We start from the raw sequence: 24,026 nt of genomic DNA, 5'->3' as shown, positions 1-24,026 counted from the left end.
GAACATCACTGCATGGCTTGGAAAGTGGATGCCCTATCCTTCCCCTGCGTCAGTCTATCTGTCTTTGCAATTTCTCCACTACCTGTCATCACCAGGGTACTGCTCAAAATAAGGGAGGAAAAACCAAGGACAATTCTTATTGCTCCAGACTGGCCTCGCCAGCACTGGTACCCATTGCTGCACATCCTGTCCCTACTGCCACCATGGCATCTCACTCAGACCCCAACCCTTCTGACCCAGAAGGAAGGAGAATTTATGCATCCCCAATTGCAGACCCTCAGTTTGGCAGCCTGGCCTATTTCCTGACAACTGATCAATCTGCCAACCTCAGTAAACGGGTTCTAGATGTTATACGTGAGGCCAGACACCCTAGCACTAGAAAATCTTATGCTGACAAATGGAAAAGGTTCTACACCTGGATTCAGGCTAAGGGAGCCAATACGGCACAGCCCTCCCCCTCATCCTGGATTACTTAGCTGACCCTACTACACAGTGGTCTCTTTTTTTTCCTCTATTATAATTCATGCCTCTGCTGTCTCTGCTCATTTTCCCACTGAGCAGTCCCTTTTCTCACACTCCTTGATCAAACAGTTCCTAAGAGGGGCTAGCAACTTAAGGCCATCCAGAAGAGCACCCACCCCAGCATGGGACCTTAACTTTGTGTTGGAAAAGCTCACCCTGCCACCCTTTGAACCAGCATCTTCAGCAGAGCTAAAATTTCTCTCCTGGAAGACGTCTTTTTTTTCGGGCCATCACTTCAGCCAGAAGAGTCTCTGAGCTACAAGCACTCCTAGCTGTGGGAACCCTTCATCATTTTCCATACTGACAGGGTTTCCCTTAGGACTAACCCATCCTTCATGCCCAAAGTGGTGTCCAGTGTGGCTCTCAACCAATCCATTCATTTTCCCACCTTTTTCCCTTACCCACAAAACAAGGGGGAAAGGATCCTGCACTCTCTAGATGTGCACAGACAGCTCAGATTCTATCTAAACAGGACTAAATCATTCAGAAAGTCTGATCAATTACTGGTTAGCTTTGCGGCAGGGGCAGAGGGCAAAGCCATCTCCAAAAAACAGCTTCCAAATGGATAGCACACTGCATCCATTTCTGTTACAAGCAACATGGAAAACCTTCCCCTAAGGGGGTCAGGACTCACTCCACCAGAGCAACTTCCACCTCTGCAGCTTTCCTCAGAGGAGTCCCCACCTGGGATATCCTGGAGGCTGCCACCGGGACATCTGTTCACACTTTCACTAAGCATTACCACCTGCCTATTTTCTCCAAATCCAGGGCAGGCTTTGCCACTGCAGTCTTACAGGGCATCCTAGCCAGCCCCTAGTCTCCTAGACTGCCTCCACCCTTTTCTTCAGCTTTGGGAATCAACCCAAGTGTGATGCCTGCAACAGTGAAACACGAAGAACATAGTACAGTTGTGTACACTTACCATAAATGTAGATGTTCAAATGTATTCACTGTTGCAGTCCTGGTTTCCCTCCCTCCATCCACCTCTTATTTCTCTCTCTCTCTCCTTACAAGGAACATTTTGATATTTACTTTCTATTGGTGGGGTTCTTCCACCATAACCTGGCTTCCACTTGGGGGCTCCTGACAGGGCAAGAAAAACTGATGTAATGGAGTATGCTGCCGTACTTTATACTACTGGCGACCTGACCTCAGTCCTGAAGAGACAGCAACCGATGCAGAAATACTAAGCCTCTGGTATTTGGGTCAGCCGAGGGTTACCCTGGCAGGGATAACCCAAATGTGATGACTGCAACAGTGAATACTCTCGAACATCTAAATTTATGGTAAGTGTACACAACTGTATTTTCTGCAAATGTGCGGAGTGTGACCATAAGTGCTCCCCAGGTGATGGCCGCACTCTATGCATTGAATGCCTTGGGGCTGCCCATCTAGAGACCTCCTGCTCCATCTGCATGGGGTTCAATCCCTGCGCATTGATGGACAGGAGAAACAAATTAATCCTCAGAGGTCTTCTTCCACCTCCTACCTCTGGGGCTGAGGCCTCTTCTACTCTGGCTTCTTCTTCCGTCTCCGTCCCAGCCTCTGGGACTCAACCACCTGCCAAGAGGTCTGGGAATGGGGACAAACCAACCAGGTCAAAGGACAAGCCTAGGAAGCGGTCCCCTGATCGCTGTTCTTCCGCGGGTTCTCCAGCAAAGGTCTGCTCAGCTCTGAGAAATGAGTCTCCCTGGCTCCGCTCCCCTTGGTTTTCCTTGGAGCCGGAGGAGCTACTGACCCAGTCGCCGGTTCAGGTCTCTCCTCACTACCCCTCTAGGCCGGCGTAGGTGGCCTCCTCGTCCAGGTCACCTGTAGTGTTTCCAAAGCAGAAGTGGACAAGATGATGTGGAGATTTATCCACACCCAGATATAAATGGGAGTCTTGCCTGCCTCCTCTCCTTCTTGACTGGGGAGGTATGCAGTCTGCTTTCATTCTAGTTACTCCTTCTCCGTTCCGACCCCCCCTGGTTTTGGAGCCCTTGGATCCGAGGAGACACGGCGTTGAGGGGTCGGTGCCGATGGTACCTTGTACCTCGACACTGGCCATGGCCTTGAGTAGGTCTGATCCATCTGGCTCTCTGAGCTGGATCCAAGTGGATTGTATCTCCTTGGATTTTTTTGGAGCTTCGGTTATGGCTCCCTCGGTAGCCCCTTCTCAGGAGGTCCATTCCCCTTTGGCTTTCAAAATGATGGCGAAGGGTCCTCTCGATCCCTTTGAGACCCTTGATGATCTTGTCTTCGGAGTCCTCCTCATCTGCCTCTGTTTCTGGTGTGGATCTTTCCATCCTGCTACCTCAGGGACAGCCTGCTGCCTCTTTGCCCCAGGGAGCTCCCGCTTGGGAACAGTGAGACGTTGGCGAGTCCTCCCCAGGGACCCCCACTGAGGAGGTGCCTTGCAAGCATACGTGTAAAAGGAGGCACTTGGACTCCCCATCAGAGTCCCTGACAGAAGACACCGATTTTAGGAAGGTTCCCCCTGGTCCCCTCCCAAGGATGTCTCTTTGGAGACATCATGGAAATCCTTTACCAATGTGGGAGGTGGTGTGCCTAGAAACCTAACCAGGATGAAGTGGTGTTCCTGGAGGCATTTGGCACAGGACCCTCTACTTCCTGGGTGTCCCCTTCCACAGATCCACTAGTGGATCTTATTACATCTTGGATGTGAAAGGAGCCAGACATGGTGGAGCCAATCCCCAAACACCTGGACGAGATCTTGAGTGCCCCTACAGATAGGCCCTACTGGATCAAGGGATCCCCAGTTGATGCCGTGGTGGTGGCAGTGGCCACTAAAAAGGAGTTCGCACAGGAGAGCTCTACGGTTCATCCACCTGTTCAAGAGTCCAGGATGATGCACCATTTTGAGAAGCGGGTGTATGATTCAGCGACGTTTTCAGTGCGTGCTCTGAATTACTTGGCACACGTAATTAGGCTTCAGCATGATCTGGTCAAAGAGATCGCTGAGTCTACCCCTTGGTCTGTGTCAGCGGAGGACAAGAAAGCTTTCTCCTCTTGAATGGCCACCCACACGTCTGTTGCTAACACCTCTGAGTGTCTCCTCTCCCATGCAACTGAGGGTGCTGCTAGAGCTGCCGGTACAGGCGTTGCCATCAGGCTCTTTGCCTGGCACCGGCTTTGTGCCTTCTCTGAGCACTTTAAGCTGTTCTTTACTAATGCCTCAAATGACGCGAACACCCTTTTTGGAAAGTTGTTACGTGACACTCTAGTCCAGAGTGAAAAAGATGGGAAGACTCTGCCATCGGGATCCGCTTTTCGGCCCCTCAACGAACTTTTTCAATGAATCAGCAGGGTGCCAAGAAGATGTGGTTCTGAAAATCTCAGAGCTACCCCCAGGACTCACCTTCCCCCAGAGGCAGAGGGGGATTTGATAGACGCCGCCCTAGAAGCAGAGGGTGTCCGAGGAATCAAGGGTCTTGAGAGCCTTTCTCTGAGAGACTTTCACAGCAACCCTGAAGGGTTGCTTGGCTGCTTGGCTCTGGAGGCTGTTGGGGGACGTCTCTCACTACACCCAATGGGGAGTCAGTCATGGACTGTCATTGGGTGTTGCAAATTATAGCAGAGGCTATTCAATTCCTTTCAGTCACTCACCTCTTCCACCCAGACACCTCCCGGACATTCCACCTGCTGAAAGGGAGAAAGCAGCATGGGAATTTGCAAAGCTGCTAAGAAAACGAGTCATCCAGCATGTCCCCCCCCCCCCAAACCAGACTGGATCAGGCATTTATTCCAGGTTCTTTTTGTTGCCAAAGAAGACTGGGGACTTGAGACCCATTCTGGATCTTTTCATCTTAAACCTGTCAGTTGCCAAGATGAAATTCCGGATGGTCACTCCTCAAACTATCCTGCCATTTCTGCAGGAGAGCAATTGGATGTGCTCGATCAACCTCCATGATGCATACTACCACATCAGAATGGACAGGTGCTAATGGAGGTTTCTCCACTTCTGGCTAGGAACCAGTCATTACCAGTTCAGAGCGGTCCCCTTTGTTCTCACCACAGCCCACAGGGTATTTACCAAAGTGATGGCAGTGGTAGCGGCTCACCTGAGACTACAGGGATTCCAGGTCTTCCTCTACCTGGATGATTGGCTCCTTGCTGCCCCTTCCAGGCATCAACTCTGCCAAGTGAGGGATTCCCTTCTTCACTTAGCCCAACAGTTGGGCACAACCATCTATCTCAGCAATTCATTACTGGCTCCGGTTTAAGTGTTAGACTTCATTGGGGCTCGGTTGGACACGATTCAAACCAAGGTCTTTTTAACCTCAGAGAGGATCCAGTCCCTGAAGCTACATGTCCTCTGTATTCTTCAAGCTCGGTCACCGACAGTGGAAATAGTATTAAGGACATTAAAGTCCATGGTGGCCATGATCACTCTTTTACCCATGGCCCAGTTTCATATGCAGGTACTTCAGTGGACCTTACGGTTCATTTGTCCATGTTAGATCTTCCATTGTCTTACCCTATTTTAGTCTCTCGGGTGTGTATGGACCGTCTTCTGTGGTGGATTCATTTCCTGGACCTCCTCCAGGGTAGTCTCTTTTTCCTGCCTTTCTCCTTGGCCATGGTGACCATGGACGCATCACTACTGGGGGAGGGGGTCACTGTTTGGGAAGGACTGTCCAAGTCATGTGGTCCCCCTAAGAGACTCAATTGCATATTAACATCCTGAAGATGAGGGCGGTGCTTTTAGCTTTGCAGGCTCTCCATCCCCATCTTCCCCTAAAGATGATTGTGATCCAGACAGACAATATGTCCATGGTCTTGTAAATCAACAAACAGGGGGGAACCAGGTCTTATCCCCCTGTGTCACGAAGCCTTGAGAGTGTGGGAGTGGGTGATCTTTACCGACTGTTTCCTGGTGGCAACGCACATTCCGAGAAGGTCCAACATTCTGGGAGACAGGCTCAGCGGTCTGTTCTAATGCCTTATGAGTAGTCTCTGAATCCTTCAGTAGGGGAACGGATCTTTCTCAAGTCGAGTCCACCTTGCTGCGTTCTCTTTGCCCCTCCTTCCAACTCGAAGTGCAGCGAGTTTTTCATTCTGAACCCCCCACCAGGGAAAGCCCCCAGAGATGCTCTGATTCATGCTTGAAACCCTGGTCTTCTGTATTCTTTTCTTCCTCTGCCCCAATACCGAAATTTCTTCATAAAGCTCGCAGGCTGGGGAGCTTAGTCATCCTCATTGCCCCATTCTGGCCTCGCCAAGTCTGGTTCCCCTCTCTGTGGTCTCATCTTGTGGGACCACCATGGACGTTAAATTCAGCTCCGGATCTTCTCTCATCCTTCAGGGATTCATTATCCAGACCTGGTCAGTCTGAAGCTCACCGCTTGGCTGCTCCACCAGTCAAAAGGATTCTGGTTGAGGTTCATAAGTCTTCTACCATCAAGGTTTATTTCAGCAAGTGGAAGCGTTTTTCTATCAGGGCTTCACAGCATAACCTAGACCCCTTCACTGCCCTGCTTCCAGTGGTTTTAGAATTTTTAGCAAGCTTCTTTCAGCAAGGTGCCATTTCTTCTAGGGTCAAGGTCTAACTGGCAGCTATATCTAACTTTCATGTAGGTGACAACATGGCTTCTCTAACCTCTTCTAATCTTTGTAAAGCTTTTTTAAAAGGCACCTTTCTACTTCGGCCACCGGTTAAGGACCCAACGTCTCCTTGGGATCTTACATTAGTTCTGCAAGCTCTGGTCTCGCCTCTCTTTGAGCCTGCAGCCGTGGTGAACTTAAAATTTCTGTCCTGGAAGACTGCTTTCTTGGTCACTGTCTGCCAGAAAGGTTTTGGAGCATCAAGCATTGTCAATCAAACCTCCTTATTTGATATTTCATAAAGACAGGATGTCCTTGCGCACTAATCCATACTTTCTTCTAAAGTAGCTTCGGAGTCCAATATTAATCAGGGCATTAATGTCACAGTTTTCTTCCCAAATTTTCAAAATAAAGGAGAGTACACATTTCACTTGCTAGATGTGCATAGACAGTTAAGTTTTTACCTGCACAGGACTAAATCCTTTCTGATGTCTGACCAACTCTTTATTTCCTATTCTAAGCCTTTCTTCGGGAAACCAGTGTCGAAGGTCATTGTTGACTGTTGTATTTCCCAGTGTATTACCCTGGCATATTCAGCTAGTGGGTTATCCCCCGCCAAGTCACGTGAAGGCACATTCTACTAGATCTTTGGCTACCTCCGCGGCTTTTTGGTCCAGGGTATCTTTAGACGATATTTACTCTGCTGCCACTTGGGCTTCTTCACATATTTTCATCTTGCAGTTTAAGCTGGACCTTTTATCCAGGAACATTTTACTCCAGAATAGTCCTAGTCCCCAGGAAGGAAGGTCCATGGAGAGCTATTTTGGATCTATCCCATCTGTACACCTTTCTCAAGGTCCCCTCCTTTTGGGATGCTGACTGTTTCTGCTGTGCTCTCCCTGATTCTCCCTCGGGTCTACATGGTGTCCTTAGACATAAAGGTTGCCTACCGGCACATCTTTGTCCACCCACTTTTCAGGAAATTCCTTTTTTTCTTAGTGGGTTCTTCACATTTTCAGTTCTGTGTTTTGCCGTTTGGTTTCTCCATGGCCCCAAGAATGTTCACAAAGTGTCTAGCCCCAGTTATTGCCTTTGCCAGAATGCATGGGGATCCAGTGTTATCTTGACGATATCCTCATACAGGCATCATCCCCACATTTGGTACAAGAACACCTGGACTATGCCATGTCCCTGCTGAAATGGCTAGGGTTCACCGTAAATCTTCAAAAATCCTCTCTGACCCCCTCCCAGGACCATGTGTTTCTAGGATGAAGGATTCTCTCAGTGCAAATAATGGCCTGCCTACTGCCTGACAAAAGTCAGAGCCTCACTCATATTTCCAGGAATTACTTCCTCTCCAAGCTCTGTCAGTAAGGGAGTTCCTAAGACTCTTGTGGTTCATGTCTTCCACCATTCCTATGGTACCCTTGGCAAGACCGCACATGTGAAAATTTCAGTGGTTTCTAAGGACTGTCTGGAAACGACACTTGCACCCTCTGGAATTCATGGTCCCCTTCTTACGTTGCCTATCAAGGGAAATAGAGTGGTGGATTATTGCTCAGATTTCAAAAAATCCAGGCCTTCCTTTGCAACCTCCATCCCCCAACCAGGATCTGTACACTGATGCATCAGACTTGGGTTGGGGGGCAACCCTTGCAGACTGGAGAGTGAGAAATGTATGCACCCCCTACCAGCAGAGAGAACATATCAACATCAACGAAATGAGAGCCATGATCTTTGCCCTACAAATCTTCAAGGCTCATCTCCTTCCAGGAGTGCTGAGATGGTACACAGACAACACCCATGTGCTGTGGTACATTAACAAGTAGGGGGGACAAAGTCCTACATCCTATGCAAAACTGGCTGTGTATGCATGGAAGATTGCTTAACAGAGTCAGGTGTCAGATTCTGTAAGCAGATCCATGACTCAGTCCCACAAATGGCTGTTAAACAGGGATGTGTTCCTGGACTTGGTTCATCGATGGGGTGCACCTCATGTAGACTTGTTTGCCTCCCCCATGAACAGATAACTCCCAACTTACTGCACCAAGATATAGCGTGGAATTTGGATGCTCTTTCCTTTCCATGGAAGGGGATGTTCGCATATGCATTACCCCCTTCCCTCTTCTACAGGAAAGTTCTATTGAAAATTCAGAGAACACAACCAAAAATCTTGCTGGTTGACCCCCCTTTTGGCCAAGACAGCACTGGTTCCCCCTTCTACATCTAGCCAAGGGCAGTCACCACAAGTTACCCATCAGGATGGACCTACTCACACAGGAAAAGGCAACTCTCATACACCCTCAGATATCCACCCTGAACCCAACACTGTGGGTAATAGGGCAGTAATCTCCTTTAGATACTTTTTTACTGAGAGTGTGCATCAGGTTCTGCAGGAGGCCAAAAAAAAAACACTACCAAAAAATCTTACCTATCCTAATGGAAAAAATTTTCGACTTGGTGTCTCAAACATGACTTGCAGCCACCTGTCTGTAGAACCTCCAGTGGTTCTGTCTTACCTGCGTGAATTGATGAACACTGGCTTGTCATATTCTTCCATCAAGGCACATCTATGTGCCATCTCAGCATGTTTACCTTTGACTCCTCCTTTGGCTTCCAGGTTGGAAGTCAAGGTTTTTCTAAAAGGAGTCCTGCACATTAGACCCCCAAGGAAATCTATCCCTCCTCCTTGGGACCTTAACTTCATGTTAGAAAAGCTTACCTTACATCCCTTTGAACCAGCTAAGGACTCCACTGTACAACACTGCACATGGAAAACTGTTCTCTTGGTGGTTATTACTTCAGCCAGAAGGTTCTTTGAATTGCAAGCCCTCATGGCTTCACCCCCTTTCACAGTTTTCCATAGGGACAGAGTTTGCTTGTGTACAAACCCATTCTTCGTGCCCAAGGTAGTTAATAAATTCTCCCTCAATCAGGCCATCAATCTGCCTACTTTCTTCCCTTTGCCACAATATTCTAGTGAAAGGATCCTCCACTCCTCGGGTATGCATAGACAACTCAGATACTACTTGGCTAAGACCAAATCCATTTGAAAATCAGGTAGACTCTGTCTCCCATCACCCAAGAGCCCTGGGGCACCCTGTTTCCAAACAAACTATTTCTTCATGGATGTCTAGAGCCATTACCTTCTGCTACTCTGCCAGTGGTAAAAAGCTTCCTTTCCCAGTGAAGGCAGACTCCACTAGGGCTGTGTCCTCTTCTGGAGCTTTATTTAAAGGCTTGGATACAGCTGCTATATTAGAGGCAGCTACATAGTCATATGTCCACACTTCCACCAAACATTGCAAGTTGGGTGTCATTTCTAGGTCCAGAGGAGGTTTTGCCAGGGTTATTTTGCTTGGCTTTGTGGAAAATACCTGTGTTCCTCCTAATCCTACTGTAGCATGAGCTTTGGCATTCTCCCTCATGTAATGGATACTGCAGTATATGAATAGAAGAACATAGTATAGTTGTGTAAAATCTTAGCATAACCTTAGATTTTCTCTTCTATATACTGCAGTATAGTTTCCCACTCTGCATTCCCCCGTGATGCTTGCCTGACTCCTGGGTACTCACTCCCTTCAGGCTGGTGCCCGGCGGCATTCAGTTCTGAGGTAGGTGCATGCTGACATCCGCTTTATACTTGACGTCTGTTTATGGCCGACGTACACTGGGTGATGCTGGCCATCACATGTACTTTCGCAGTAGCATTTATCTTTGGTAAAACAGCCAGAAGTACAAGTCAACCAGTGGCAGACTCCCACATGTAATGGATACTGCAGCATATAGAAGAGAAGGGGATTCACTTCTGAATCTTGAATTTCCAAAGCATCGAATTTCATATAATTTGAGACCATATGATCGATGTTTCGGAATCTCGACATTCCGAAATAAATCCCCAAAAAAAACGTTCTCAACGTTTCTGCAGGGGGACAAGCCCCCCTGCACCTTCCACACCCCCGCTACTACAAATGCTAAGATTACACTACAGTGAGGAGAAGGGAACTCTCTCGTTCCGTGCTGTATGTGGATCTCTGTTCAGAATTTTGAAGTTATAAAACTTCGATCATATGATCTTGACCATATGAAATTTGAAGTTTTAGGATTTTGAGATTCAGATGTGAACCCAAGAGAGGGATATCTAAGGTTATGGTAAAATTTCTTGGAGAACCATTTCCGGAAGGAACTGTGATGTTCTAAAACCTACCTGTGGATTTATTCTAAGAATGCTAAGAGCCTAACTGTGGATATTCAAGGAATACCCATGTCCTGCTTCTGCAGTTACTGAGAATTGCAAAGCAGCTTGGCTTTAGCTAAAGTATCAAGGCCGTGGACTGTCAAAAGCTGATGTGTGCCTTTGTGAAGCTTTATAGTGAAAAAAGGAAATATTGAAATTGCATGACCTGGAACTGAACTCAATTACATTTCTTCACTCTAAATAAGTTGCACTTGAACCAAAGACTGCCAACTGTGTATACTAGATTCGCCAGTATGCATTTCTGTATGTAATCTGCTCTGCTAGTGGCCATTGGTGAGACAGCAAATAAAGTGATTTCCTGAATATCCATAATAGTTAATAAGGTTTGGCCACTGAGAGAGTGCAGTTGGACTGTCCATCCTGAAGCTGAGGCTTGAGAGCTAGAAAAGCGTAAATCTGTTATGCACCTTTTCTGTCTGTCGTAGTGCAGCTCTTCCTCTGATAAGACATTAGTGCAGGGAAATATGTTCCCCAAAGTGTAATGTAATGAAAATTCTTAATGGAGAATATCCTAGCCCTGTTATTCTTTGCTAGTGAGAATGTTCGTTGAGAGTGTTAGCACCTGATGAGTAAGTATTGCTAGTGTTACTTGATGAAAGACTGTTATCAGGTTGTAATAATCTTTTAAATGTTTATATTACTGTACTGAAGATAATGTGGTGTTATGTTATGGGTTTCTTAAATGACAGTATGTAAAACCTCTTGCATGCCTTCTCATTCTTTACACTACTGCCACAGAGGCAGTGTGTCTTATTACACCACACATCACCTGAGTTCAGTTATGGACAGGTGCCGTAGGCTGGTCTGGGGTGAAAGGAGTAGGCAGCACGCCCTGGCTGATTTGTAATGGCGACTGTGAGTTAATTGCTGAGGTACATGCTCTTGGGTGTACAGCGCACCATAGAGCATTCCTTGGTGATGTAGAGTCGAGTACAAAAAAATATGTGCTATATGTCGTCATGGCTTACTGAGTAGCAGCACAAGAACAACTCAAATGTTGTAGATGCTTTGAAAGTCTCATTGGCATCTCCATGTCTACTCTTTTTGAAGATAATGTGGAAGTTAATTAATTCTCTGTGTCTTTTACCTATTTTAAAAATTATATAAACTTTGTATTTAACTCTTACAAATGGATTTCTTGTACACTAACATTAATACATTTGAGATCTGTTAACTGTACTGTATATATATTTATTATGGGAGTAAATAAAATACAAACTGCATGAGGCTAATCTTTTCTTTCTTTCCTCTTGATTATGTTTCCAGATCATATGGCAGTGTATTTAAAGCAATACATAAGGAGTCTGGCCAGGTAGTAGCAATTAAACAAGTTCCAGTTGAATCCGATCTCCAGGAAATTATTAAGGAGATTTCTATAATGCAACAGTGTGACAGGTAAGTGTAACACCCATTAGACTTGTTTCCTGATTGTACATAGTTAAAGAAGGCTTGAACAAATTTGTTTTAAGAACGGTTTCCATAATGTTTCTGAAAGTAAAAAAAAGTATTTCTCTAGATTTTTAAATGCATTAATATGATGAACCTACATAATTTAAAATAGATCTAAAATAGATTTGTAGTATTTGCTGTGAATGCAGCTGCAGCTGTTGATGTGTTGCAAATGAGTAACAGAGGGACGTAGGGCACTGGTCTTATAGCTGTGCAAGGACAGCTCTTCAGTGGATGAGTGTGAAAGGCTGACTGGCACAAGAACAGTATTCTGGTTTACATTAAGCCCATCTTTCATAAACAATTAAATTCTGGATCACTGAGACTGCATGGCAAACAAAACGTTTCCAGACTGTTGAGTACCTTCAGAATACGGAAAAGTATCCTGTGTCCCGTAATGCAATACTTAGTTGTCCATTTTCAGATATTCATTGCCATGCTAGTACTTGGGAAAACTTTCAAGTGGCACCAGGTTGTTTGTTAAAACACAAATCACTTTGAGGGACTTCCAGATGACCTATCTTTAAATACAGGTGAGACCTGGCAATTAACTGCACATTGTAGGCCATTGATAATATTGCATTTGCTAGAGTGGTATGAAGAACTTTGAGAAAATAAGTTAGCTGCTAGAAGAATTAGTTTAGAAATGATGATACTGGTGCTGCCTTAGAAATACAGTTCCTGAAAAATGTCTTGGAGAGGTTGTCTAGAGCAAAAAATTATCAGTGGGGAAAATGTAGTTTTATTTTTCTTTCAGAAAATAAATAACTTGCATCCAAATCTTAGTACTCAAAGCTGACAAAATAGTACTTCCCAGTCAGTTGAGAAGACCGGGTCCTATCCTGTCAAATGCGTTTTCGTCGACACATAAAGAGCGAACAGGCAAAACAGCGAAGCGGCTGTTCAGCGAATTCTTTCCCTGGGAAAGAAGTCGTTTGACCACTTCGTTGCTTTGCCATGTTCTGCAGTGTAGTATGGTCCCTTGTCTGGTATAGCTCCCGAGCGTGAATGTGCAACAGTTACTGACCTTAGGGTTAGGGTGCGGGTTAAGGTAAGTGCATATGTATGAAAGTGTTTGTTTATTTTTTGCGTTAGATGTATGGTTGACTTGCGTGTGTATGTGTTTTCAGCTGTTTACTTTTGTTTTGGGGGGGGTAGCATTAGGGTTAAGGTAAGTGTGTATGTGTTTGGAACTGCTTATGTAAATGTGCAAGAGTTGCTGACCTTAGGGTTAGGGTGTGGGTTAAGGTAAATGCGTATGTTTTTAAATGTTTACTCCCCCCCCCCCCCCATTAGATGTATGGTTGGGTTACGTGCATATGTTTATGTTTTTTTTGGGGGGGGGAGGGTACAATTAGGGTTAGGGTACATGTGTATGTGTTTGGAAGTGTTTAATGTTTTTTTTTTTTTTTTTTTTTTGTTGGAACAGCGATTTCTTTCCCTAGGAAAGAAATCGCTATTCTGTGGTGTCGACATTTTCAGCTTTCTCTGAAAATATGTTGATGAAACATCGTTCGCTGATTTAAGCATTCAGTGTTTCAATATAGACCCGAGAAGACCAGTGCTTGACCGGAGGCAATAGATCTGGGAATGGTAAAGTGCAAATAAAGTAAAAAAGGCATCTTATATATGTCGGGCATGTTGACTCGAATAGAGCAAGTATTGCAAAGCTGTGTCATATGAATTTAGTATCATGCCAGCTGTCCAGAGCAGGAGATGTTAACTGATGTCCTTCATGAACATCTCAGTAGTGAATAGTATATTCATCTGGGAAGCAGAGTGGGCAGAGACTTGATACTGTTCAAAAAGGCCATGCATTTTGTATGTCTTGATTATTAATCCATGTTCCTTGCAATAACAAAGTTGATGGTCACAAGTGCAATTACTGCAGTAAAGCCTGTATTCTGGTGGTTAGTGATGCCTTATGTTATGTCGGACGTTGGTCCACAATTTAAATGTGGATAATTCAGAAATTTTTTACTTGAGTGGTCATTCATATGTATAATACCCAGTTAGCATATCTACTGCTGTGCAGGGACACTGTGTCTATCCCTGGCTCAGTTGTTACTGAGCAGATGGCTGAAAGGCAAGTTACCTACTTCAACTATATTCTTTAATCAACTAGTAGCAACTATAGCATCATGGGACTGTGTCCCTCTTAGAGGTCACTATGTGCAAAAGTTCACTTTTTCTGTATCACAACACTAGTCTTAATTAAATAGTCCATTAAAATAATTTTACCAAGTTTTCATGTTGGAGATATTACAAATACAGAAACTATGGGAAGGTTGGAGACTGAAGCTGAAATTGTTAACAAAGCAGCCAGAATAAAGGACTGCATTTGTGGGTTGGATGGAAAGTTGTTTAGGGGAATCATGAGCATTTGTATAGTTCAGATATACAGAAGCCCTTGGAAAAAAGAACCAGAACTGTCGCATTTAGTGACACAAGAATAATAGAGACTTTGAAAATCATCATATTCAAGATTTTTCGGTGAGAGTGGACACTGACATTATGTCTCCAAGCAAAAGTACAGTGTAGCAAGAATACTCTCAAAATGAAGATCTGAAATCCAAAAGAGCAGCCATGTTAAGTTAAAGTCTGTAGATAAGAAAAAAGTTAGCTATTTGTATAGTTTGAGTGCTGAATATGGTTGTAAGGATTCAAAGGGTTTATGTATTTAAATGTTTTTGGAGTATGTGTACAAGTAGCATTCGATGTAGACATTCTTAATTTGGAGTTAAGGCTAATTTAAAATGATTTTAACTTAATGCATGGTATATCATTGCTGTTTAAGAACGTGTGTGCGTGCGTGTGCCTGTGTCATGAGCAGGAAAAAATAGGATGGGGTAACTACAGAGATCTGTATGTATGTGTTAAACATTCCTTCTGGAAAGGCAGTCTGAATAAACACCTCATGGAGGTTTATCCATAATGTCAGTGAGACTTAGTGCAGTCTGGCAGGCATCATAAATTACAGCTTCTGTTTGTCAGTAGAATTAATGCATTTTGTGAGTGTGGTCTGTAGAAACCTGTTAGTCTCTTGTTTATCCTTGAATCTCTTCTAAAGTTAATTTGAGAGGGCTCCCTGTATAGATATTTGTATGTATGTATAATTGTAGCATTTGACTAATGCTGTAGAGACAACACACAGTGCACTTTAGGGTGAAAAAAAGTTAAATCAAACCAGACTTCATTTTGTGGCAAGCGAACCAAAACAAGGTGTTACACTTCAGATATACATCCCTCAAATGTTCCAAATAGTTTCAGGCAAAGTCAAAGTAATCTTTCCAGATATCCTGTTTCGTTGTCTCTTCAAGCAACTTTCTCCATCTGGCAACTTTCAAGAGTCCCTAATCTTGGACAAAAGTTCCCTCTCAAGTGAGAGGCAAACAAATCTGCTGTGCAGGGTTGAAGCCCTTTCTTTTAAATGTGCGTTATCAAGGGTGATGCAGATCAGTTTCTTTTGCTGCATGCTCTAGTTTTCATTTTGCATTGCAACTTAGAGCAGCACTTTTGTAACAAAACAGCATTTATTTCATCAAAAGCATTTTCATAACAAAAAGTAGCATTTTCTTAAACTAGTTTAAAGCAGATGTTAGACTGTGCTTAGAAATAATGCATTTTATTAAATTTCATCTATGGAGAGAAACTGGAAAAAAAAATTTTTTTTTTTTAACTCAAACATTCCCATTCTGTGTGGTACTATTGCCCCCGTGTCACTCCAGGTGTAATAGTTTCTTTCTTAGTTGTCATATCCCACAGGCATTGTGTGGGCTACCATACTAGTATAATTTTTTTTCTCTGCTAAATCTTCTCAGTGTGCACTTTGTGCCCTCATAATATGACATTATAATTAATTTTGGTTTGTTTTCTTGTGATATCTTACATTGCTCAGGATGGCAGTGTCCTGTTTTAGTGCTACTTGGCATGTCTGGACTTTTTAATCTACTGTGTTTGATTAATAGAATGTCATGGCCAGGTTTTTCACTGTCCCCCCTAAAGTAGTGATCGGAGTCATTGTCACGCACATGTGCACATACACACGCGTATGTATGTAAGTGTAATACCTCTCAACTGTACAGATTTTCGCAGAATGCCCAAATGTTTGCCTCATATTTTTGGTCTCTTCCTCATAATTTTTTTTTTTTTTTGACAAATCATTAAGGATTGAAGTCACCAAATAATACTAAACAATGACAGATATTTGAGTTTCAGACTTTATATCCTTCAGAAAAATACATAAATAATGCAAAATCTGTTATTCTAGCAATGTTTTAAGGTTATAGGAGTAATATTTAAAATGTGTGTCATTTTTGGGCCTTTGTCCCCCCATTATTTTTGACTTTGTCAGGATTTGTTGTACTCAGAAGTTGAGAGGTATGGTGTGTTTGTTTTTTAGGAACATAATGCCCTTGTTGCAAAGGGCTCCCTTCTGTTCTCACTCACCTCCTCAGCCAGAGATGTTTATTGTCATTTGTACCCCACTACTAGTTTATCTGTGCTTAATTTCCTGCAGTAATTGAGCTTTGTTGTAGGTTATGTAGTGAATCAGGTACTGCAGGATTTCGGTGAAAGCCAGACTGTGCAGACAAACTGAAGAGTCAGGTGCAGACACGAAAGCAAGGAAGAACAACTTAAGAGTAAAACATATAAAGAAAGCAGGATTTAAGAGTATGATTAAAGGAAAGAAAAGTACTTTGAGCTGAGAAAAGATGTTAGCATTGAGATGTAGTTGTACTTTAAAGGACAGGAAAATAATTGAAAGCTAATATAATTTCAGTTGACAGAAATAAAAAAATCTATTGTATTTACAGTGGAACATGCATTCAGAATTTTTATGTAAAAGTGGTAGAAGGTAGATGTTCTTCATTCCACATTGCTGCAGTCCTAACTATTGGGTAGTCCGCTGTCCAGTCGGCCCGAATACCAAAGTATATGGCTGACGTCGGTCAAGGCGCATTAGACTGACGTCAGTACGTCAGGGTACTAATGCGCATGACCGACGTCATATCCTCAGTCTTTTTTGCCGCATGGTCCGATGCAGAAGCAGTTTTGCGAGTGCAGGTTGGCGTTCTGAAAGTTTCTGAAGTCAGAGTTTCAGACCGAATCAAAGTTGGCTAAGTACCCCGTTGGGGAATATTTTGGTTTTCTTGCCTCAGTATTTAACCGGATGTCAGAAAAAGTGAATAACTGTATTTCTTGTGGGAAACAGATACCTCATAGGGACTACCATACTTTGTGTATACCTTGTTTAGGGCCTGAGCACGACGTTGTTGGATGCCGCTCTTGTGCTAGATTTAACAAACGCACTATTAAGAGAAGGTTAGACTGTGCCGGTTAGTTTTTGGGAAGCGTTGTAATTATAAAATGCCGCCGGATGCTCCGGCGCCGCTTCGCCAAAAGTGCAAGGACAAAGCAGCAAAGCCTAGAGTGGAAGAACCGACAGTCCCGGACGTCGGTCCTTTAGAAGGCTCAGTGGAGCCGGAGGTTCTGCCAGGAGTTTCTTTGGAGTCTCAGGGAGAGACTTTACTGTTACAGGATGTGTCCTCTCAGGAAGTAGGCCAGGCTGAAGGGGCTTCTCAGGTGGCTGTTCTTCCCTCTCTTCCTAAGGTGGTTAGGGCCTCCCTTCTGTTTCCAAGGCTTCTTTAAGAGGCAGGCCTAGTTTAGCTTCAGTGGGGGTTTCTCCGAGTGTTTCAGGGTCTTTGCCTAAGAAACATATGCTAAAAATGGCAGAGGATTTGATTACTATGATTAGAGGTTCTATGCCCCTCCTGATAAGAGGCCTAGGGTGGAACCTGAGTTTGAGAGTTTTGAGCAATGTTCGAGGCTTCTGAGTCTTCGGCTGAAGACTTGCAGGAGTATCCTCCTTATTCTGATTCTGATGTGGATGATTCTACTCCTTCAGCTTCTCCTCCTGAGGATTTTTCATTTTCAGAGACTCTGCATTCCATGAGGGAGCATTTTAAATGGGAAGGTCAAGATTTCTCTGATTCCAGGAAGAGGCTTAGGGAATTCTTGTTTTACCTCAGCATAGGCCTTTAGCTATACCTCCTGTTCTGAATGTGGTGGAAGATGTTGCAGAGGCTTCCCTGAATCCTGATTCTTTGCCTCCTGCCCCAGTTAAACCGGATAGGTACTATAGGGTGCCTGAAGCACATAAGTATCTTTTAAGAGTCCTAGGGCAGACCCGAAACTGTCTCTCAGGGGCCTAAAGGTGTGAAGGCTTCTGTTGTTAAAAATCCTGTTCCTCCTGATAAAGAGGCAAGGGCTTTGGATAGATGGGGAAAGAAAGTGTATACTTCTTCCACTTTAGCCATGAGGGCGTTGAATTGTCAGTTTCACATGTTAAAATATCAGAATTATCTCCTTTCACAATTGAAGTCTAAGGTGGATGCTCTGGCAGAAGGTATTGAGTGTAAAGAGTTGCAGGATTTAGTTCATGTGTCTGAACAAGTGGGTAAGCATTCCTTGCAGTGTGGTTTTGATGCTGTGCAGGCCTCCTCGAGGGTGGCTGCCACTGGTTCTGTTCTTCGAGGCACGCCTGGTTGAGGGATCAGAATTTAGCTGAGCATGTTAAAACAAGGATTTTGGATGCTCCTTTACAGTCTGATGTGTTGTTTGGTTCGCCTGTGGAAGCAGTTTTAAAGAAAATGGAGGACAAGGCTAAGTCTATGCAAACTGTTAAGGATTTTTGCAGGTGCAGCCTCCGAAGTTTAGTAGAAATTGGCCTACTAAGGGATGGACTTATCCTGCTTATGATTCCCAGTCTAGGGGTAGGTCTAGACGTGGTAGGGGCAGAGCTCAAGGTTCTTTTAGGCCTAGAACAGGGAGTTCACCTGCTCAGACTTCTGGTGAGGGCAGGGGTCAGTCCTTTCGTAAACAGACCCAATGACCTACCTTTTCAGCTGCCAGTACATTCTTGCCTGGCAGCACCTTTGGGAGGAAGGTTGGCTCTTTTCAAAGAAAATTGGGATTTAATTACCCAAGACAGGTGGGTTTTGGATATCATTCACCACGGTTACAGGTTTTATTTCCATACCTTGCCTCCTTTCAAAGGCATGCCAGACATTCCTCCTCTACAAAGAAAAGAGGCTCACAAGCAAATTTCTCTGTTGCTCCAAATAGGGGCCATTCAGCCAGTTCCTGTGCCAGAAAGGGGCCTAGGATTTTATTCTCGCCTGTTCCTAGTACCCAAGAAGGGGAACACGTGGAGACCAATTTTGGATTTATCTATCCTCAACACTTATCTGGACATTCCCAAGTTCAAAATGTTGACGTTACAACAGCTTTTACCTCTGCTGGGCAAAGATCACTGGATGGTAACTTTAGATCTCAAGGAAGCTTACCTTCATGTACCTATCAGACTAAGTTGCAGGAAGTATCTGCGTTTTCGAGCTGGAAATTCTCATTATCAGTTCTCTGCATTGCCCTTTGGCTTATCTACTGCACCCAGAGTATTCACAAAGGTTCTGGCTCCAGTGATAGCTTACTTCAGGCTAAAAGGAATTCAAATCTATCCTTACTTGGACGACTGCCTGATTCTGGCTCCAGAAAAGGAAGACCTTTACAGCATTTGGAATTTGTGATAGCAGTGCTAAGATGCCTAGGGTATTCTGTGAACGAAATAAAGTCCAGTCTAGTACCCTCTCAAGACATGTGCTTTCTGGGTGTGAGACTGAATACAGCAGCCCAGATGGCCTTTTAACCCCGGACAAACAAAAGAATCTTTCCAGTTACTTCCATCAACTATCTCTTCAGTCCGGGCTGACTGCAAGGACAGTCCTTCAAGCCTTAGGGTTCATGGCATCTTGTATTCTGGTGCTTCCCAATGCCAAACTGCATATGAGGAAGCTGCAATGGTATCTCAAAATGTATGGACACAGCACTGCCAGGATTTGGACACTGTCATTCAAATAATACCTTGCATTCAAAAGGAATTTTTGTGGTGGGCTCAGGAATGTCACCTAAACAAGGGACTCTCTGTGACCCGCCAGAGGCGAGTCAGATTCTAACGACAGATGCCTCAGACATTGCTTGGGGAGCTCATCTAAATGGAAAGTGGATACAAGACAAGTGGCCTGCCAGACTACAGCATCTACATATCAACATGAAGGAGATGTTAGCAGTCCAGTTTGCATTGATGGCTTTCAAGGAGTTACTTCTTCCAGGGCAGGTGTTGATTCTAACAGACAACACAACTGTCATGTGGTACATCAACAAACAAGGGGGAACACATTCTTACCCGTTGTGCAGGCAAGCAATGATTTTATGGGAGACTGCGCTCAGCTTGCAACTAACTCTTCAGGCAAGGTTTCTGCCGGGAGCACAGAACTCCTTAGCAGATGTGTTAAGCAGACAAATCATGGATCCCCACGAGTGGAAACTGGATCTTCATGTATTCCGAAAATTGACAGTGTCATGGGGAACTCCAGACATAGATCTGTTCGCTTCTTCACTAAACCACCAGCTGCCAAAGTTTTGCACAAAGAGGTTTCATCACACAGCCTGGAAGGTGGATGCTCTTTCTTTCAGTTGGAAAAATCTTCATGTGTATGCCTTTCCACCTCTGCCTCTTCTTCCAAAGGTGCTCCTAAAGGTCAGACAAGACAAGCCAAGGATGATTTTAATAGCTCCAGATTGGCCTCGGCAACACTGGTACCCATTACTGAGGAGTCTGGTAAGGATGCCTCCATGGCCTTTACCTTTGATTCCACACCTGTTGTCTCAGAGGGACGGTCACCTGCTCAATGTCAAGCTTCACTCTCTTCATCTAACAGCCTGGCATATTCTGTTTTGAAACACAGCAGGTCTCAACTTCCTCAACAAGTTTTAAATGTGATTATGGAAGCCAGAAGACCTAGTACAAGGAAAGTGTACGCAGAAAAATGGAAGAGATTTTTATTTTGGAGTGCAGCAAACAATTTGGAGATTTCTGAGCCTAACTTGAGTGTGGCTCTTCAATATCTTACTGAGTTATTGGACAAAGGTTTGTCTTTCTCTTCCATTAAGATTCATGCTGCAGCAATTTCAGCTCACTATGATTGTGACCCACCATTGTTTTTGCATCCTTTGTTCAAGCAATTCCTTAGAGGGGCAAAGAATATAAGACCCCAATGAGAGCTCCTACTCCTGCTTGGGATCTCAATTTTGTGTTGGAGAAACTTACTCTACAACCTTTTGAGCCTGCGGCTACTGCTGAATTGAAATACTTGTCATGGAAGACTGCTTTTTTGTTGGCCATTACTTCTGCAAGAAGGGTTTCTGAATTGCAGGCCCTTATGGCGGTAGAGCCTTTTTTGATTTTTCATAAGGATAGGGTATCATTACGTACTAATCCTTCTTTTATGCCTAAGGTGGTTTCTAGTGTGGCTTTAAACCAAACTATTCATTTGCCTACTTTTTATGCAGATCCCCAAAATAAAGGGGAAAAGATTTTGCACACTTTAGATGTGCACAGGCAATGCGTTATTATTTAAGCAGGACTAAGGATTTTAGGCAGTCTCAGCAGTTGTTTGTTTCTTTTGCTTTGAGTTCTCAGGGCAAGCCTGTGTCAAAACAAACTATTTCTAAGTGGATTGGGTTTTGCATTGCATTTTGTTATTCCCATCATGGCAAGGAGATTCCAGCTGGGATTAGGCCTCATTCCACTAGGGCTACTGCCACTTCAACTGCATTTCTAAGGGGTGGCAACGAAGGATATTTTGGAGGCAGCTACTTGGAGTTCAGTGCATACTTTCTCTAAGCATTATCACCTTCCTCTCTACTCTAAATCTAGGGCTGGTTTTGCCACAGCTATTTTGCAAGGCATGTTGTCAGCTCCTGCTTCCTTATGATTTGCCAGCCTCCCTTACCTCTGCTTTGGGATTCTACCCAATAGTTAGGACTGCAGCAATGTGGAATGAAGAACATAGTACAGTTTTGTACCTACCATAAATGTAGATGTTCGAGGATCCACATTCCTGCAGTCCAATTTACCTCCCTCCTTCCCTCTGTGTTTAGGGGTGGTTGTGTAGGTGAGGTTATATTCTGGTAATTTTGTATATATTGTACATATTTTTGGTGCAGGTATGTTTGGAGTTTTTGGTTTTGGCCTTGTCTTTTTAGGGTCTTCTGACATCTGGGGCAAGAAAAGACTGAGGATATGACGTCGGTCATGCGCATTAGTACCCTGACGTACTGACGTCAGTCTAATGCGCCTTGACCGACGTCAGCCATATACTTTGGTATTCGGGCCGACTGGACAGCGGACTACCCAATAGTTAGGACTGCAGCAATGTGGATCCTCGAACATCTACATTTATGGTAGGTACAAAACTGTACTATTCTTCTATTGAAAAAATACCTAATGGAGCAGATGTTCATCGTGCATACAGCTGCAGTCATTACAGATGGGTTATCCTGCCATCAGGCGGGTCCTTGGTCAGCCGAATTCCAAAGTCTAGGTCCGGCGTCGGTTGTCGTCACTTCTTCCCTGACGTCAGTGCGGCAGGGGTATGAAAGAGGCAGCCGACGCCATTTTCTTCAGTCTTTCTTGCCACGCGGTGCCCGAAGCAGAAGCAGTTCGCAAGTGCCAGTCGGCCAGCTCCTGAGATTTACGAAAGTATTTCAGCTGAAGTCTTCTTTAAAGCTAAGTACCCCGTTGGGGAAACTTTTCTTGCCTCAGACCGATGTCAGACAAAGTTAATAATTGCATTTCTTGTGGGAAGCAAATACCGCATAAGGATTTCCACTCTTTCTGTATACCTTGCTTAGGGCCAGACCACGACGTCTCGGCCTGCCGTTTTTGTGCTAGGTTCAACAAGCGCACTATTAAGCTCCGGGCGGAGTTCGCCCTTCATTATTTTGGCAAAAAATTTAATTATATCATGTCGTCGGATACTCTGACACCAGTTTTAAGCAAAACTGGAACAGTAGAGATGAGCTGAGATAGGATAAATAACTGCTCGTCCAACAAGGATATACAAAGATGAAGCACACTATATAGGGAAGACGGAAAGGCAGCTGAAAAAACGCATTTATGAACACATATATAAGATAGGCAAATGTGACACCAAAAATGCGTTATATAGGCACATAGCAGAGAAGGGAGAAGAACACAACTTTGTTTTTTCTATTATTGATCAAGTAATTGATACACCCTTCGGAGGTAATTGGAAAATGAAATTGGCCCAATTGGAGAGTAAATGGCAAATCTTAACTGATTCTACGAGACCGCCTGGCTTAAATGAGTTTATAAGTATCAAACCTTTTTTAGCTTTAGCCTCAGAATTGTTTTCTTATACTCCCCTGTTAGCCCACGTATATATTCAATTAATAGATATGTGGCCTTACATTATATTCATGACCATACTCATTTCCATCTATTATTTAGATATATAAGATTTGAGTGGTTAGGGTGAGTTAGTTACATATTGCACCCACAAGCATATTATTATGTATATGTATATATTTTAAATGCACAAATGGTTGTTATTCTGAATTATTGATTTTTACATTTATATAGTTAGTATTTTTATTTATGTTTATTTAATGTGTATGTATTTTATAGGTGAAATAGTTCATAGGTTGTTATATAGATGTAAGTATAAGAAGTCTTGTCTCTTTAATTTTTTTGGCGGACTTTTTTCATCAATTATACTATTAAGCAATTAACTGATGTGCATAAATATGTAAGGATTTTAGTAGTTTTTTGTTCTGAGGAAGACTGGTGCTCAGTCGAAAGCGCTAAACCTGGATATGTTATTGTTCTACAATAAATTGTGGTTTCATCTTTGTATATCCTTGTTGGACGAGCAGTTATTTATCCTATCTCAGCTTATCTCTACTGTTCCAGTGTTGCTTGCTCTCAGTTTTAAGCAAAAGACGCAAAGACAAGGACCGACATCCGAGGTCTGCACCGAGTACTGAGACCACGCTTAGGCCGACTACCAGTTCTCCGGTTCTCAGCGAGGCGCCTACGCAGCCCCTGACTACCGATGAAACTATTTTACCGGTGACTTCAGTACCCGACGTCGCAGGCTCCTCGGTCTCCATTCCCACTGCAGATACTGATGCCACTCTTGGCGGGGAAACTGAAAATTTAGTCAGGCCTGCCATTTCTGAAGGCGTCTTCAGGCCTTCCACCTTCTCTATTAAATCCTTCACTAAATCTAAAGCTGCCATGAAAACTAAAAAACAGGGTCCCCAGACCTCCTGTCAAGGCCCCATGCCAAAAAAGCAGATGCTTAAAATGGCTGAGGATTTGATAACT

The 24,026-nt window shown here is 43.9% G+C and overlaps 1 protein-coding gene across 1 annotated transcript in view; it reads left to right on the top strand.

The window, feature by feature from the left end:
- The window catches only part of STK3 (serine/threonine kinase 3), a 3,088,627-nt gene that overhangs the window by 517,160 nt on the left and 2,547,441 nt on the right, over positions 1–24,026 (top strand). Inside the window, exon 3 of the mRNA XM_044065641.1 lies at positions 11,591–11,719. Within this exon, the coding sequence (XP_043921576.1) occupies positions 11,591–11,719 (129 nt within the window). The remainder of the gene's footprint in view (positions 1–11,590; positions 11,720–24,026) is intronic.

Source organism: Protopterus annectens, chromosome 3.part0, assembly GCF_019279795.1.
Source record: "Protopterus annectens isolate FY-2018-M chromosome 3.part0, PAN1.0, whole genome shotgun sequence".
Classification (NCBI taxonomy): domain Eukaryota; kingdom Metazoa; phylum Chordata; order Ceratodontiformes; family Protopteridae; genus Protopterus; species Protopterus annectens.
Note: the sequence above shows the minus strand (reverse complement) of the source record. Positions and strands in the feature narration are given on the sequence as shown.